The sequence below is a fragment of the Podarcis raffonei genome, chromosome 1 (assembly GCF_027172205.1).
Source record: "Podarcis raffonei isolate rPodRaf1 chromosome 1, rPodRaf1.pri, whole genome shotgun sequence".
Lineage (NCBI taxonomy): Eukaryota > Metazoa > Chordata > Lepidosauria > Squamata > Lacertidae > Podarcis > Podarcis raffonei.
The window spans coordinates 4,956,826-4,972,450 of NC_070602.1; the positions used below are offsets into that span (position 1 = coordinate 4,956,826).

General features: G+C 45.5%; 1 protein-coding gene across 1 annotated transcript in view; it reads right to left on the bottom strand.

The window, feature by feature from the left end:
- Positions 1-1,099: 1,099 nt before the first annotated feature.
- The window catches only part of LOC128402100 (maestro heat-like repeat-containing protein family member 2B), an 80,372-nt gene continuing 65,846 nt past the window's right edge, over positions 1,100-15,625 (bottom strand). Inside the window, exons 37-43 of the mRNA XM_053365954.1 lie at positions 13,909-14,082; positions 11,751-11,906; positions 10,073-10,204; positions 9,060-9,162; positions 6,628-6,693; positions 4,992-5,204; positions 1,100-1,162 (exon numbers count right to left, since the gene is read on the bottom strand). Of these exons, the coding sequence (XP_053221929.1) occupies positions 4,993-5,204; positions 6,628-6,693; positions 9,060-9,162; positions 10,073-10,204; positions 11,751-11,906; positions 13,909-14,082 (843 nt within the window). The 3' untranslated portion in view covers positions 1,100-1,162; position 4,992. The remainder of the gene's footprint in view (positions 1,163-4,991; positions 5,205-6,627; positions 6,694-9,059; positions 9,163-10,072; positions 10,205-11,750; positions 11,907-13,908; positions 14,083-15,625) is intronic.

The following is a 15,625-nucleotide window of genomic DNA, read 5'->3' on the forward strand; positions in this document are numbered from 1 at the left end:
TTCCTTAGCTAAAATCCATTAACTTGAGCTCTGAGTCAGTGTATAAACAAAAACCCGGCTGTATAAACAAGTGCTCAGAGCCCTCTCCTTTATCAGTTCGTGACGGCAAGGATGACCTTGGCTGTTCCAGTAGAACAGGGATGACACGTCTAGGTCTTATCTTACGTCCTGACCACACTCTGATGCACAGACCTAGTCCGGGAACAGTGCCGGGAGACCTTCTTACTCCAAGATAAGAATATAGGAACAGGAATACCCTTTTATGGTCAGGAGTACAGGAAGGAAAACCCTTTTATGGTTAAGAGTGCTGGAGCAGGAACATCTGTGATGTCAACCTGCGTGCACAAGCTGACGTGCTTGGATTCCTGGGGAAGGAGGTAGAGGGTGCCTGGAGGATATATATACTGCATGAAATTTCTCATTTCTTTGGACTTGCTGTGGACTGACCACACAAGTGCCTTCTGCTATCCGGAGAGCAGAATAAACTCTTTCTTTGAATCAACCTCGGTGTCATTTGACTTCCTTCCTCCCTCCCGGGAGCAATGCAGACCCAGTCGGTGAACTCCAATAAGGCTACAGTAGCTGTGCTTTCACTTGTACCACACCTGACGTCATATGATCCCAGCCAAAGGGGGAACATATGGTGTCAGGTGCGGGGCAGGTGGCTTGGGGGAAAACAGCCACAAGGGCTAAATTGGGACTCGCATGTGGCCTGTGGACTGGAGGAGGTCTCCCATGCCTGCTCTACAATTTCGTCTTCAGCCCTTCCATCTCCCACAGCCTCCGAAAGAAGATTGGATGGCAATTTCTGGCCTGAAAGGGTGGTTTGCCCTTTCAACACAGCACTCACTTTTTGAACAGACTCTTCAGCAAAACTCACCTCTCCACAGATATTGCTACTGGCATATCTTGACGCTCATGTCTTCGAGCCTGTCAGGGCTGTCCACAGCTTATTTGCCGACACGCAGAGTGGGAGATTTCCAGAAGTACTTTTGCTTGTTTGTTTTGACAAAGGAGTTAGGCAGAGAGGCGAGAGAACCACAACAGTGAGGAATATATTGATCCAAATAATGCTGAGAGCCATTTGCTCTTGGAGGGGTGATGTGGGCCAAATCTGGTCCTTCTCTTGTGAGTGGCAGGGACTTTTGTCACTCCAGGTGTCCTGGGAGCAGAGAGAAAGGAATACTATTGCACAGAGACCAACAGGTTGTCATTTTCTTAAAATCTCAAGATGACAAGCCAATCGTGTCTACAGGTTAGATAAAGGTAAAGGGACCCCTGACCATTAGGTCCAGTCGTGGCCGACTCTGGGGCTGCGGCGCTCATCTCGCTTTACCGGCCGAGGGAGCCGGCGTACAGCTTCCGGGTCATGTGGTCAGCATGACTAAGCCGCTTCTGGCAAACCAGAGCAGCGCACGGAAACGCCGTTTACCTTCCCGCTGGAGCGGTACCTATTTATCTACTTGCACTTTTATGTGCTTTCGAACTGCTAGGTTGGCAGGAACAGGGACCGAGGAATGGGAGCTCACCCCGTCACAGGGATTCGAACCGCTGACCTTCTGATCGGCAAGCCCTAGGCTCTGTGGTTTAACCCACAGCGCCACCTGTCTACAGGTCAGCCATCACTAATCCACCGAGAAGCTATGATTCAAAAACTTTCTGCGAGCATGAAATGCATCCCCCCCCCCGCGCACTGTTATGAACATTTTGGTACACATCACTTGGCAGGAGAACCACATAGCAAAATCCGTGGAGGCTTGAATTTCAAAAGATGGCTAAGATTTTGGTTTGCGTCTTGTTTCAGAAAGTGCAAATTGGGAATATTTGCCTTTCATTGTGAATCAAATCACTTTTCTTCCCCATTCTTATTTCAGTCTACAGCTTCATTTTGCCCAGGCCTTCTTAGGGCAGAACAGCATGTCATGTGACAAAAAAATAAATGAATCATGCACCAGCTTTAAAACAACATTTCCTTCGTGTTTATGAGACCCTTTGATTTGATGCAAAGCTCATGTATTGACACAGAATGGAAAAGGAGAACATGCAACTTATCATTTATGAAGGACCAGGTGTGTAGCCTGGGAGTCATTTTGGACTCACAGCTGTCCATGGAGGCACAGGTTAATTCTGTGCCCAGGGCGGCTGTCTATCAGCTCCATCTGGTACGCAGGCTAAGACCCTCCCTGCCCACAGACTGTCTCGCCAGAGTGGTGCATGCTCTAGTTATCTCCCGCTAGGACAACTGCAATGCGCTCTACATGTGGCTACCTTTGAAGGAGACCCGGAAACTGCAATTAATCCAGAATGTGGCAGCTAGACTGGTGACTGGGAGCAGCTGCCGGGACCACATAACACCGGTCCTGAGAGATCTGCATTGGCTCCCAGTATGTTTCCGAGCACAATTCAAAGTGTTGGTGCTGACCTTTAAAGCCCTAAATGGCCTCGGTCCAGTATACCTGAAGGAGCATCTCCACCCCCATCGTTCAGCCCGGACACTGAGATCCAGCGCCAAGGGCCTTCTGGCGGTTCCCTCATTGTGAGAAGTGAGGTTACGGGGAACCAGACAGAGGGCCTTCTCGGTAGTGGCGCCCGCCCTGTGGAATGCCCTCCCTTCAGATGTGAAGGAAATAAGCAGCTATCCTATCTTTAAAAGACATCTGAAGGCAGCCCTGTTTAGGGAAGTTTTTAATATTTAATGCTGTACTGTTTTTAACATTTGATTGGGAGCCGCCCAGAGTGGCTGGGGAAACTCAGCCAGATGGGTGGGTGTGTGGGTGTGTATATACATATATACATATGTATATATATACATATATACATATATGTATGTATGTATGTTCAGATGGCAAGGTTGTGCACCCTCCCACAAACCCATTGATTCTGCCTTAAAAGTCCTCTCTACCCACCACCCCAATCTCTCTTTCCCTCTCCCACATCTGATGCCAAATGATAAGACTCCGTCAGTCTCAGACAGCATGGCAAACAGTCAGGGGCAAAGGGAGCTCTATAAATGGATGGCACCACATTCAGATCCTCTAGGGTTCCCTATTTTTCAGCAACAGTTTTGGATTTACTGTCCCGGTTTCTGATTTGAACCTGGAATGTCCCACTTTTCCTTAGGACGTCCCTGTTTTCATTGGAGAAAAGTTGGAGGGTATGGAGTTAACTGACCCCCGAAACATCTAAAGGCAGCCTTGTATAGTTTTTCTAATGTCTAATGTTTTGCTATGTTTTTATATATGTTGGAAGCTGCCCGGAGTGGCTGGGGCAACCCAGTCAGATGAGCGGGGTATTTTTATTGTTATTATTATTAATAATAAACAGGACGTCGCTATTTTCATTGGAGAGATGTTGAAGATGCTTGGTATAGCCTATCCCTTCTGGATCAAGAGTGGCTGGGGTAAAGGTAAAGGACCCCTGGACTGTTAAGTCCAGTCAAAGGCAACTATGGGGTTGCAGTGCTCATCTCACTATTCAAGCCGAGGGAGCTGGTGTTTGTCCACAGACAGCTTTCCGGATCATGTGGCCAGCAGGACTAAGCCACTTCTGGCGCCACGGAACACCGTGATGGAAACCAGAGTGCACGGAAACACCATTTACCTTCCCGCCACAGTAGTACCTATTTATCTACTTACACTGGCATGCTTAGAACTGCTAGGTTGGCAGGAGCTGGGACAGAGCAACGGGAGCTCACCCTGTCACTGGGATTTGAACCACCGACCTTCTGATTGGCAAGCCCAAGAGGCTCAGTGGTTTAGACCACAGTGCCACCCGTGTCCATACAGTGGCTGGGGAAACCCAGCCCAATGGGTGGGGTATAAATAAATCATCATGAACAACAACAACAACAACTACTACTACTACTACTACTTCATGGTATCTAGATGATTTTTAAAACAATCAAACCAATCTTGAAACAACAATTGCATTGCCCCTTCCTCTCTCCCCTGCTTTCTTGCTTCCAAAAATGGATGCTCAAGGAATTTGATCTCTGCAAATTCTGAATCCCAATGCAAACTTCCCATGCGTGCCCACAAGTGGGCACAAGATATTGGTCATAACATTATGTTTGAGGACTGGGAACAGTTGTGGACCACTGGTATAAAATTTACGGCATGTAATGCCTTAAAAGAAAATATTATGAAAATGATTTATAGGTGGTACATGACCCCAGTCAAGCTCGCAAAAATTTACCACTTGCCTGATAATAAGTGTTGGAAATGTAAAGAGACTGAAGGTACATTCTTTCACCTTTGGTGGACATGCCCAAGGATTAAGGCTTTCTGGGAAGTGATTTATAATGAAATGAAAAAGGTATTTAAATATACCTTTTTGAAGAAACCAGAGGCCTTTCTCCTGGGTATGGTGGGCCAATTGGTGTCAAAGAAGGACAGAACATTTTTTATGTATGCTACAACAGCAGCAAGAATACTCATCGCAAAGTATTGGAAGACAGAAGATCTACCCACCGTGGAAGAATAGCAGATGAAGGTAATAGATTATATGGGACTGGCAGAAATGACCGGCAGAATCCGAGACCAGGGAAAAGAGACGGCGGAAGAAGATTGGAAGAAATTTAAGGACTATCTTAAGAAACATTGTAAAATTATTGAATGTTAGAACGATGTTGATTTTGAAATTAAGTGGTTCTTAGCTGTAATGATTATGTAATTAAGAAAAGAAAGGTCAAAAATTATATAGAAATTAGGGGAAGGATTTGCTGAATTGAACTAATTAGAGATTGGAATACAGAAAGGGGAGGTATGAGGAGGTCGGGAAAGTAAGTTTTATGAATATAGGGGATTGAAATTATACTTGTTGTTGCATGTGTTTTGTATGTATTTTTATTGTTTCTGTTTGTTTTTTGTTTTTTCTATTTTATATAAATCTTTAAAACTTTAATAAATATCTTATATAAAAAAAGCAAACTTCCCATGCGTGAATTGAAAGGTGGTTCTCTACACGCTGCGAGAGGTGCTTACGGGACCAACCTCACTCGTAGAGTTCTTGGACGGAAGCGACTTCCATGATGCTGTTGGGTTGCACCCACATGGGGGCAGACCTTTGGGTGATGCTGCTCCTGCTTCGGCCGGCAACTTTCCTCTTCAGCAGATCTCCGCCCCACTTCTTGAGCAGGCAGGCAGTCACCTCAGAAGCTGCCACTTGAACGCCATGGCTGGGCGCCTCCTCAAGCTTATTGAGCGCTGAAACAGGAGGGGCAGATGTGTCAGGGGACCAAGAGCAGATATGCCAATAGAACCTGACTACCACTACTATAAGGGACGCAGGTGGCGCTGTGGGTTAAACCACAGAGCCTAGGACTTGCCGATCAGAAGGTTGGCGGTACTGCACACACAGAATAGGCGTGAGGCTTGTGAAGTCATACTATTCCTACAGTTACAGAAAGGTAGCTGTGTTGGTCTGCCATAGTCAAAACAAAAAATTTTTTTCCTTCCAGTAGCACCTTAAAGACCAACTAAGTTAGTTCTTGGTATGAGCTTTCGTGTGCATGCACACTTCTTCAGATACACTGAAACAGAAGTTGCCAGATCCTTCTATATAGTGAGAAGGTGGGGAGGGGTATTACTCAGAAGGGTGGTGGGAATGGGTGATTGGCAGATAGCTGTGATGAGCCTGTTGACGACTCTTAACGACTGCAATAGGTCTTACAGGAAAAAGCAAGGGGTGAGAAGGTGAAAAATGGCTTTGTCATGTATAATGAGATAAGAATCCAATGTCTCACCATGGAGAGACCTGGTCTGAACAAAGAAAGCTCATACCAAGAACTAACTTAGTTGGTCTTTAAGGTGCTACTGGAAGGAAATTTTTTTTTGTTATACCTACAGATTTATTAATCATAAATCAGAAAAAAGAAACATGTCGTCTCTCTCTCATGTCATCTCAGAGAGAACAGCAAAAGCAAAAGCTATACACAAACGGAAGTTCCCAGCATACTGTGCTGGAATGTAAACAGACATGTGACATGCAACAATTCCACGTGCCTGTTTCTTAAGATGGAATGGAAATGTCAACAGCAGCCAATCCTAAGCAGCCCTTGCCGCAGCCACCAATCACCCACCCAATCGCCGCTGAAAAGCTCCTGCTCGCGGCTGCAACCAATCACCATTTTGTTCTCTTGATGCTGTTCTCTTAATGTATTTTGCTGTCTGCTGGCTCTCCGCCAGCAGCACATGGCTCAGTCCCCATATGGGATAAACTCACACTATGTAACTATAAGCTGAAGCCTGCCTTCAGGGATCATACTATGATTTGAAAGACTCTTGCTTCTATATTCTGGATGTGAATATTATTATTGTTTTTTATTTTGTTATTTTTGGAAAATTAATAAAATGTTATCAAAAGAGAGAGAGAGAGAAAGAGGGGAATGTGCTCTGCTACATGATTCTCTAGCGTGAGTGAAGGAAGGATAATTTTGAATCAATATATCCTCTCCTACCATCCTTAGCATTGCGGCATATTTTCTGTGCAATTCGCTACTTGCATTGTTAGAAAACTCCTACAATGGAAGGGAGAAACAGGAGAAGCATATCCTTGAGCAGGTCTTGCAAGCAGAGCTGCTGCTGCCCTCATTGGAAACCCTGTGGAGGTGACTTTTGGGTGACTTACAGGCCAGCAATAGCAGCCGCAAAGTTTCGTCTAGTTCTGTGAGCAGCATGCAGTCCAGAATGACTCCTGGAGGAAAGAAGTCAAACAAGGACAGGTCAGGTATCTGATGCCATCTTAGCTATAAAATCCCCCGAGCGGTTTAATAATAATAAAAACAATAATAATTTTTTATTTGTACCCTGCCCTCCCCGGTCAGAGCCGGGCTCAAGGCGCTAACATCATAAAACTAACACAGTATACAGTCATACCTCAGGTTACAGATGCTTCAGGTTGCATGTTTTTGGGTTACGGACGCGCCGAAACCCGGAAGTACCAGAACGAGTTACTTCTGGGTTTCGGCGGTCGCCCATGCGCAGAAGCACTAAATCGTGCTTTGCGCATGCGCAGAAGTGCCAAATCGCAACCTGCACATGCGCAGACGCGGCGCTACAGGTTGCGGATGCTGCAGGTTGCGAACGTGCCTCCCGCACGGATCACGTTCGCAACCCGAGCGTCCGCTGTACAAAGAACATAAGAACATGAAAACAGGCAATCAGTTAATTAAAATACATCTTAAAATTAGTTCAGAGCAAATTAAAATCTGGACAGATGGCAGTCCATGGGTAAAATTGAGAGTGGTTTAACATTCAATAGCCCTTTCCATGGAACTCTGGGAATTGTAGTTCCAGAAGGGGAGCAGGGGTCCCAAACTACACTTCCCAGAATTCTTTGTGGTTGGGGAGCCCAAAGTGGTATAATAGTGAAACTTAATGGAAAATAAGAAATCAAGATAACAAACTTTTTATAAAAGAATGGAAATGATTGACTGAATATTTACAAACTGTAGACAGATAAGAACATTGGCAGCATAATTGTAATAACCTGTAGTTTTATAAGAGTATGTATTTAAAGGAAATGAATATACGAGCAAATTTATTTAATTTGCATATGCAGAAAATATTAAAAATAAATTTAAGGAACTGCAGAAAGAGGGGGAAGGAAATGAAGTTTTGAACTGTTAAAATGATAGTAAAGTGACTGAAAATCATAAATAAAATATTCTTAAAAAAACACAGAGTGGTATAATAGTGTAACATGAGTGTGAGATTCCTGGACTTGTCATACTGTAAATCTGTTATGTACTGAGTTGAATAGGATCCAAACTGCAGCAGTCTGATTGGTCCTAGAACAATAGGATCCAAATTGCAGCAGTCTGATTGGTCCTAGAACAATAGGATTCAGAATGCAGCAGTCTGATTGGTCCTAGAACAATGCAGCAGTATGATTGGTTGGCAGGAACCATCCAATCATGCTCCAGATATAAGTGAATCCACAACCTGATTGGCTTACAGTAGAATTCCAGAATTAGCCAATCATGTGCAGCCCATTGTGTAAATAATGTATATAAGGCAGATACTTTGAGGGGACATTCATTCATTCCTCCTCACCACTATGAGCTGAATAAAGAGCATGAAATCACTTTGCGACTCTGAGTATATTTCAAAATCTGATGAGGACCCTCCTGTAAACTCCGTCTAAGAGGGAAGGTGCAAATGAAGTACTTTAAATATTTAACAATAACCACCAATTTTCATGAAGATTTCATGTCTGCTGAAACTTATTTTCTCTCTCTCCCATGTGTGTATCTGTCTCTGTGTGCATACATCAATATGACTAGAACAGGGGTCTGCAACCCGCGGCTCCGGAGCCGCATGTGGCTCTTTTACACCTTTGCCACGGCTCCGGGGCGGATACTAGCGAGGGGAGGAGGCGCATTGTGCGCCCCGACACTCCCCACTGTGGCAGGCGCTGTACTGGCTGTGACATCGCATGGGGGCGGTGCGTGCGTTAGTCACGCACTGTCCCGACGTCACCTTCCCGCCCGCCTGCTACATTGTAAGGGGCATGTACGCTGGTCACTGCATTGAAAGGCGGCATGTATGCTGGTCACTGTTTTGAAGGGGAGTGAAGAACACACACACAAAAAAAGGTAACTTGTTAATTTAACGTTTATTTCTATGAGGAGGAGTAATTCTGAGGGGTCAAACAAAGATATAATAAAAAAGTGACAAAAAAGTTATTTTTATAATGACGAGGTTTGCGGCTCCCAGTTTTTTTTCCTTCGGAAACGGGTCCAAGTGGCTCTTTTTGTCTTAAAGGTTGCAGACCCCTGGGCTAGAACAATAATATCTAACCTGGTGCCTTGCAGATCTTTTAATCAATCAATCAATCAAAATCAATCAATCAATCAATCAATTATTAGACTTATTAGTAGCTTGCTATCTGAAAGATCTCCAAGTGATTTGCATTTAAAAACTTAAACATAATTACATTACACCATGGACCATTCACATGAAACACTGACGTTCTCATGCAAAGACCTACAACTCATGTTCACAGGCGGACAGAGACAATTACGTCTCCCATCAGCCCCTGGCGGCCTGGCCTCTTACCTGACAACTCAAGGGCTCTGATCTGGATCTCTTCCCACCTGCTTTGGAAATAGGCTTTGGTCTTTTTCAAGAGCTCCCTCCTCATCGCTGGGTGGCTGTTTACCTGACATTGATCAAACACAACATTCTCATTAGCTTCCTTGGCTGCCAAAAAAAAGGTAAATAAAATAAAAAGAGGCAATAGTGATACGACAAAATGACTCTCTTTTTTTATTTAGTTTTAGTTTTAGTTTTAGTTTTTTAGTTTTAGTTTTAATTTCCTGTTTAGGGAAGTTTTTAATGTTTGATGTATGATGGTATTTTAATATTTTGTTGGAAGCAGCCCAGAGTGGCTGGGGAAGCCCAGCCAGATGGGTGGGGTATAAATAATAAATAATTTTAATTTTAATTTTAATTTTAATTTTAATTTTAATTGCTGTAGTGCCTTTTGTGACAAATTTTCCTTTTGTGAGTTTTATGACCCAATACCGTGCTGTGCATTTTATAGAAATGAAATATACAAACAAAATCAACAGGCATTTCCCATCTCTTCCCTGTCCCCCCCCCCTCCGTAATATTGGGTGTGGAGTGGCCAGTTTCTGAATTCTTGAGGCCTCCTCTTAGGAACCAGAGAAGCATGTCCCCTCGCGGGGGGCTCTATTGCAGAATAAAGCTGTGACAACTCAGCACTAAGGCTTTTAACCATACGGTTGGGGGTTCGAGCCCACCCAGGGACAGCTGTGGGCAGGATTCATGCATCGCAGGGGGGTTGAGCTAGATGACCCCGCGGGGTCCCTTCCAACTCGGCAACTCTTCTATGATTTCTCCTTCACTGCCGCCTTCCTGCCACCCTGCCACAAGGACACTACACTTATAGCAGGCCTAGGAAAACTCGGCCCTCCAGATGTTTTGGGACTACAACTCCCATCATCCATGACCACTGATGGGAGTTGTAGTTCCAAAACATCTGGAGGGCCAAGTTTGCCTGTGCCTGACTGACAGCCTCCTCATTCAGGGATCTCTTTGTCTCTCACCAGCTGCTTGCATATGTGCATGCGTAAATTTGGGAGCCCCAAACTGCTGGTAGTGTACAGTTCTTCCAGATGGACCCTCAACTTCCCTTTGGCCAAAAATGGCACCGAGTGCAGAAATGCAGCTCTGCAGGCCTGCAAGAAAGAAGAGAGAGGGTGTGTGGGAAAAGCAGAACTGTGCAGTTTCAGAATTATCAGTAGGCTCCTTCAAGGACGTGAATGCACTGCAGGAAAATAATAATAATTTACAGTTGTAAGAAAAATAGTGCTCCCTTTCCCTTATGGGGTATCTAAGAGCCCGGATAGAGTCCTTAAGTATCTATCGGAAGGAGAAAAATAACAGAGGCATAACTGTCAACTTACAGATTTGAAAATAAGGGACCAGCAGCCTCAAAAATAAGGGATCAGCAGCCAAAATAAGGGATTTTCAGAGCACAGGTATGTTCGACTTCTGAGCCCCTCCGAGCCAAAGGCAGAAAGCCCAGCCAGCAGCCAAACGAAGCCTCAAGCGGTGGTTCCCACAGCGCAGCAACCCGGCAAAGGGGATGCAGCAAGGAAAACCACCGTCACCTCTCCGCTGGGAAGCGCTGAGCAAAGGCGAGTCCCCAGGCAACGTGGCCAATTTGATGGGCACAAGGCATGCAAGCTCCACCCCCCCAGTTGTTCTTAGACTCCTTATTGGGTGAGCAACGCAGCCAAGCAACACAGTTGGAGCCTCCCTCCTTCCTGGCCGGCAGGGAGGGAGGGAGAGGAGCTGCTTCCTTTGAAACCCGGGAAATTTAAGGGACATCATCAGTAAGGGACAGCAGCGGGATATGGCGCTGGGATAAGGGAGTTTCCTGCCAAATAAGGGACGGTTGACAGCTGTGAACAGAGGCCAACCAGAGAATATTGAGAAGCAAAGCAGCTAGTAAGCCTGATCTTTATTAAACTGTTGCAACAGGGTCTCCCACTCACCCCATGCAGGGAGGGAGGAGAGGAACCTAGAACAATGGTGTGCAAGCATTTATATAGACATTTGAAAATTGCCTCCCCAGTAGCTCAAGACCACCCCCCAAAACATCATACATGCAGTCTACAGCAGAAAACCTGTCTGCCAGGATACCCGATAACGGTCACTGATTGCTTTTACCTGGGCATCCTGGCCATTCTTTTCTGATGTTAAATACTCAGTTCCTGAATCCAGGTTACATGCTCACCTTATTCATACACAGATACGCCCTTAAGACAGGATTTGTGAGCAAAGAGACAAAGGGGAGGGAATTTTCCCATTTCCTTCCTCCTTGCAGAGAAACATTTGAGGCCAATTTGGGAGAGTCAAAATGGTTTCAGGATTGCTCTCCTGTACTATTTCAGACACACTTATGTATGTGTTTGCCTTGTAAATTTATGGACATATGATTTATATATATGAGACCTCAGAACTCCTATAACATAAACATTGAGCATGACAGATTTACTTCTGCGTAGACACATTTAGGATTGCACTGATCTAGGAGGTGCCAGTCTAGACAGTTATTATGAGAGATCTCTCAGAGATCAAATTATGCAGGAACCTCTATTTTGGGCCTCACCCTGTGCCATCGTAATGTGACTTTGCCAGGAGGCAACGACTAAGGAACTATCACTTTCCTTTGGTATTCAATGACCCAGATGGGATGGACAGGGCTCTGGGTCTTACCTCAGACACCTTGGGATTGGGGTCCCACTGGTGAATCAGAAGAGGCACCAAACTCTTCCTCGCTTGCTCGGCAAAAAAAGTTCTGTATCTGAATTTGGGCGAGTCAGCCAGGATGCCAAAGAGATAGAATGATGCCTCGCGAATCTCTGCCTCAACCTGTAGGCAGGAAAAGAAACAACCCGCAACTGATTATCATTCTTTATTTATAGTTTCATAAAACGTATACACTGCATGATTGTAAAAGAAACCAGCAACTGCAAAGCAATTCACAAAAGGACGAAACAGTAAAATCAAGACAAAAATAAACTGCTGAAACAGGTTAAAATTCATGCCAGTTTTTTTAGCAACTAGGTGTTGTTGTTGTTTAGTCGTTTAGTCGTGTCCGACTCTTCGTGACCCCATAGACCAGAGCACGCCAGGCACCTCTGTCCTCCACTACCTCCCGCAGTTTGGTCAAACTCATGCTGGTAACCTCGAAAACATTATCCACCATCTCGTCCTCTGTCGCCCCCTTCTCCTTGTGCCCTCCATCTTTCCCAGCATCAGTGTCTTCTCCAGGGAGTCTTCTCTTCTCATGAGGTGGCCAAAGTACTGGAGCCTCAGCTAGCAACTAGGTAGGCTTGTCTAAATAATAATGTTTTTAGCAGCCAGCCACCAAAAATTGTACATATAAGAATATAAGAGGAAAATGCATACAAAAAATGTGCACATTGGAGAAATGTGTACTAAACCACTGATGAATTTTCATGCTTGTGAACAAAAATTGCAAACTGTACTGAAGATGCCTACTTTATATCAAGAGGCAGGGAGTTCCAAAGTGTGGGTGCAAAACTATCGAGTTCTTACAAATGCGGAATAGGTATTACGTGTCACCTGTATCAGTGCTAATTTTGTAGTTGAGTGGGCAACTAGGGGGTAACCCCTTGCCCAGTAGCAAACTGGCAACCATAGCTCAGTAGGTATAATGTGAGACTCTTAGTCTGAAAGTGATGGTTGGGGAGACCTCTTAATTCCAGTAGCCTGCAGAAAATTAGCTCTCCATGGTATAGTGGGACAGTTTGGAAAAGAAAGACAAAAATCCTCCAGAGAGCTTCGTATTTCTGAAATAAACTTTTTGACGGTTCAAAGCACTTTTTAAAAGTTCTCAGTAACCTTTACGACAACCCTGTAAAGCAGGCCAGTGTTATTCTTTCCCCTATATTGCAGATGGTGGGAGAGAGGAGGGTGAGAGACTGGTTTGCTTAAGACGGTGGTGGCCAAACTCGGCCCCTCCAGATGTTTTGGAACTACAACTCCCATCATCCCTAGCTAACAGCACCAGTGGCCAGGGATGATGGGAATTGTAGTCCCAAAACATCTGGAGGGCCGAGTTTGGCCACCACGGGCTTAAGAGCATTGAATGAATTTGCTCACATGCTTAAAGGTAAAGGACCCCTGGACGGTTAAGTCCAGTCAAAGGTGACTCTGGGGTCGTGGCGCTCATCTTGCTTTCAGGCTGTGGCGTTTGTCCGCCGACAGCTTTCTGGGTCATGTTGCCAGCAGGACTGAACTGCTTCTGATGCAATGGAACACCGTGACGGAAACCAGAGCACACAGAAACGCCATTTACCTTCCCGCCGCAGCGGTACCTATTTATCTACTTGCACTGGTGTGCTTTCGAACTGCTAGGTTGGCAGGAGCTGGGACAGAGCAACGGGAGCTCACTCCATCACGGGGATTTAAACCACTGACCTTCTGATCGGCATGCCCAAGAGGCTCAGTGGTTTAGACCACAGCGCCACCTGCGTCCCTTAACTACCACCCAAGACCAATTCACAGCTTCCTGGAGGGTCCATTGCACAACATCACTGCAGAGCATCCCTTCCCTATAGCAGAGATGAGCTGGCAGCAAGCAATGGCAAGGGCTGTAGCTCATTGGCAGAATATCTGCTTTGCATGCAAAAGGTCCTAGGTTCAGGGCTAGGAGAGCCTTTTGGCTTGAAAGCCCCGGAGAGTCGCTGCCGGTCAGTGGAGACGAAATTGAAGTAGATGGAACCATAGTCTGACTCATTCATTGCAAGTTAGTTTCCTATGTTCATCATGGGAAGGTAACTTGAAACACAAAGCCGGATCTCAGGAAAATTTGAAGGGTGGGGTTGGGGTTCTATCACTGGCTTACATCACTCAGGTAGGTGATGGTCTTTGTAGAGATGTCTTTGAACATGAAGCCCACATCCTGCCTTTTCAGGTGAGGAAAGACCAGGGCAAGGGCTCTGAGACCCTCCAGGACCACATTTGCGTCGTACAACGTTCCCAGGAAAATAGCCACAATGGTCCTCTTCTGCTGTTTCACCTGGAAGGGAGGACATTGGATGAGCGCCCATGATATAGGAGACAGGCAGGAGTCCTTTTTCAAAATACTCATTTTATCTTCATGACAGATGCAATGATATACAGAACAAAAATGGGGTGGGACGGGGGTGGGACTATAAAATCCATAATCCATTATGTGAAGTAATTTACGAGGCCAAATTAAATATATCGACTAGCAAGCACACAGATACACTTTAGCATTTATTCTTAGTAAATACGCCTGGGGGGAAAAATGAAGTCTAATTAAGTCTAAGTCAATACATATGTGGCTTCTCAAATAACCTCAACTGCCTCTTGGCTTAGTTTAGAGCGGCTGTGATTTTGCCTGCAGTACAGTGGTACCTCGGGTTACAAACGCTTCAGGTTACATACACTGCAGGTTACAGACTCTGCTAACCCAGAAATAGTACCTCGGGTAAGAACTTTGCTTCAGGTTGAGAACAGAAATCGCGCGGCGGTAGCGGGAGGCCCCATTAGCTAAAGGGGTAACTCAGGTTAAGAACAGTTTCAGGTTAAGAACGGACCTCCAGAACGAATTAAGTTCTTAACCCGAAGTACCACTGTATATAGAAAGGAGCAAACCAGTCATATTTTAGGGAGTAGGCTAGCAGGCAGGGCCCATAGCTTACATCACAGGAGCCTACACAACACCAAACACTGTTGCTGTATGTGGGTTTTATTTTATTTGTTTTTTATCTTATATTTTGGAAATGTACATCCAGGTTTTTTCCCTTTAAATTTTTTGGGGCCCCCAACAGAGTGGGGCCCCTAAGCTATACCTTGCTTATCTTATACAGTGGTACCTCAGGTTACATACGCTTCAGGTTACAGACTCCGCTAACCCAGAAGTAGTACCTCGGGTTAAGAATTTTGCTTCAAGATGAGAACAGAAATCGCGCGGCGGTGGCAGAAGGCCCCATTAGCTAAAGTGGTGCTTCAGGTTAAGAACAGTTTCAGGTTAAGAACAGACCTCCAGAACAAATTAAGTTCTTAACCCGAGGTACCACTGTATTGAATAAAATTATCCCACTGCTCTAATGAATCGTTTGGTCCTTCCATAAAGAGTTTGAAATACAGGGCAGGGTTCCCCATGTCAGCTGAAGCCCTTAGCAAGGACTTCCCTTTGCACAATGGGACTCCCCCCCTCTTCCCACATGTACCCCCCAAATTGGCTGGGGGAGTGTCTGGAGAAACCACAGTACAGTGCTTGGAGCAGGGGGAGAAAGAGGGTTGTTCTGTCTGGCAAGCTGAAATGTTAGAATCATAGAATTGTAGAACTGGAGGGTGGTCTAGTACAGGCAGTGGCGTAGCGTGGGTTGTCAGCACCCGGGGCAAGGCAAGTAATTTGTGCCCCCTAACCCGTGGATTTGCGCCCCCTAACCCTTGGATTTGACCTAACCCCAGATGTTGCGCCCGGTGCGGCCGGCCCCCCCTGCACCCCCCACGCTACGCCACTGAGTACAGGGGTTCAGCAACATTTTTTCAACCATGGGCTGGTCCACCTGTTAGGATATACCGGTAGT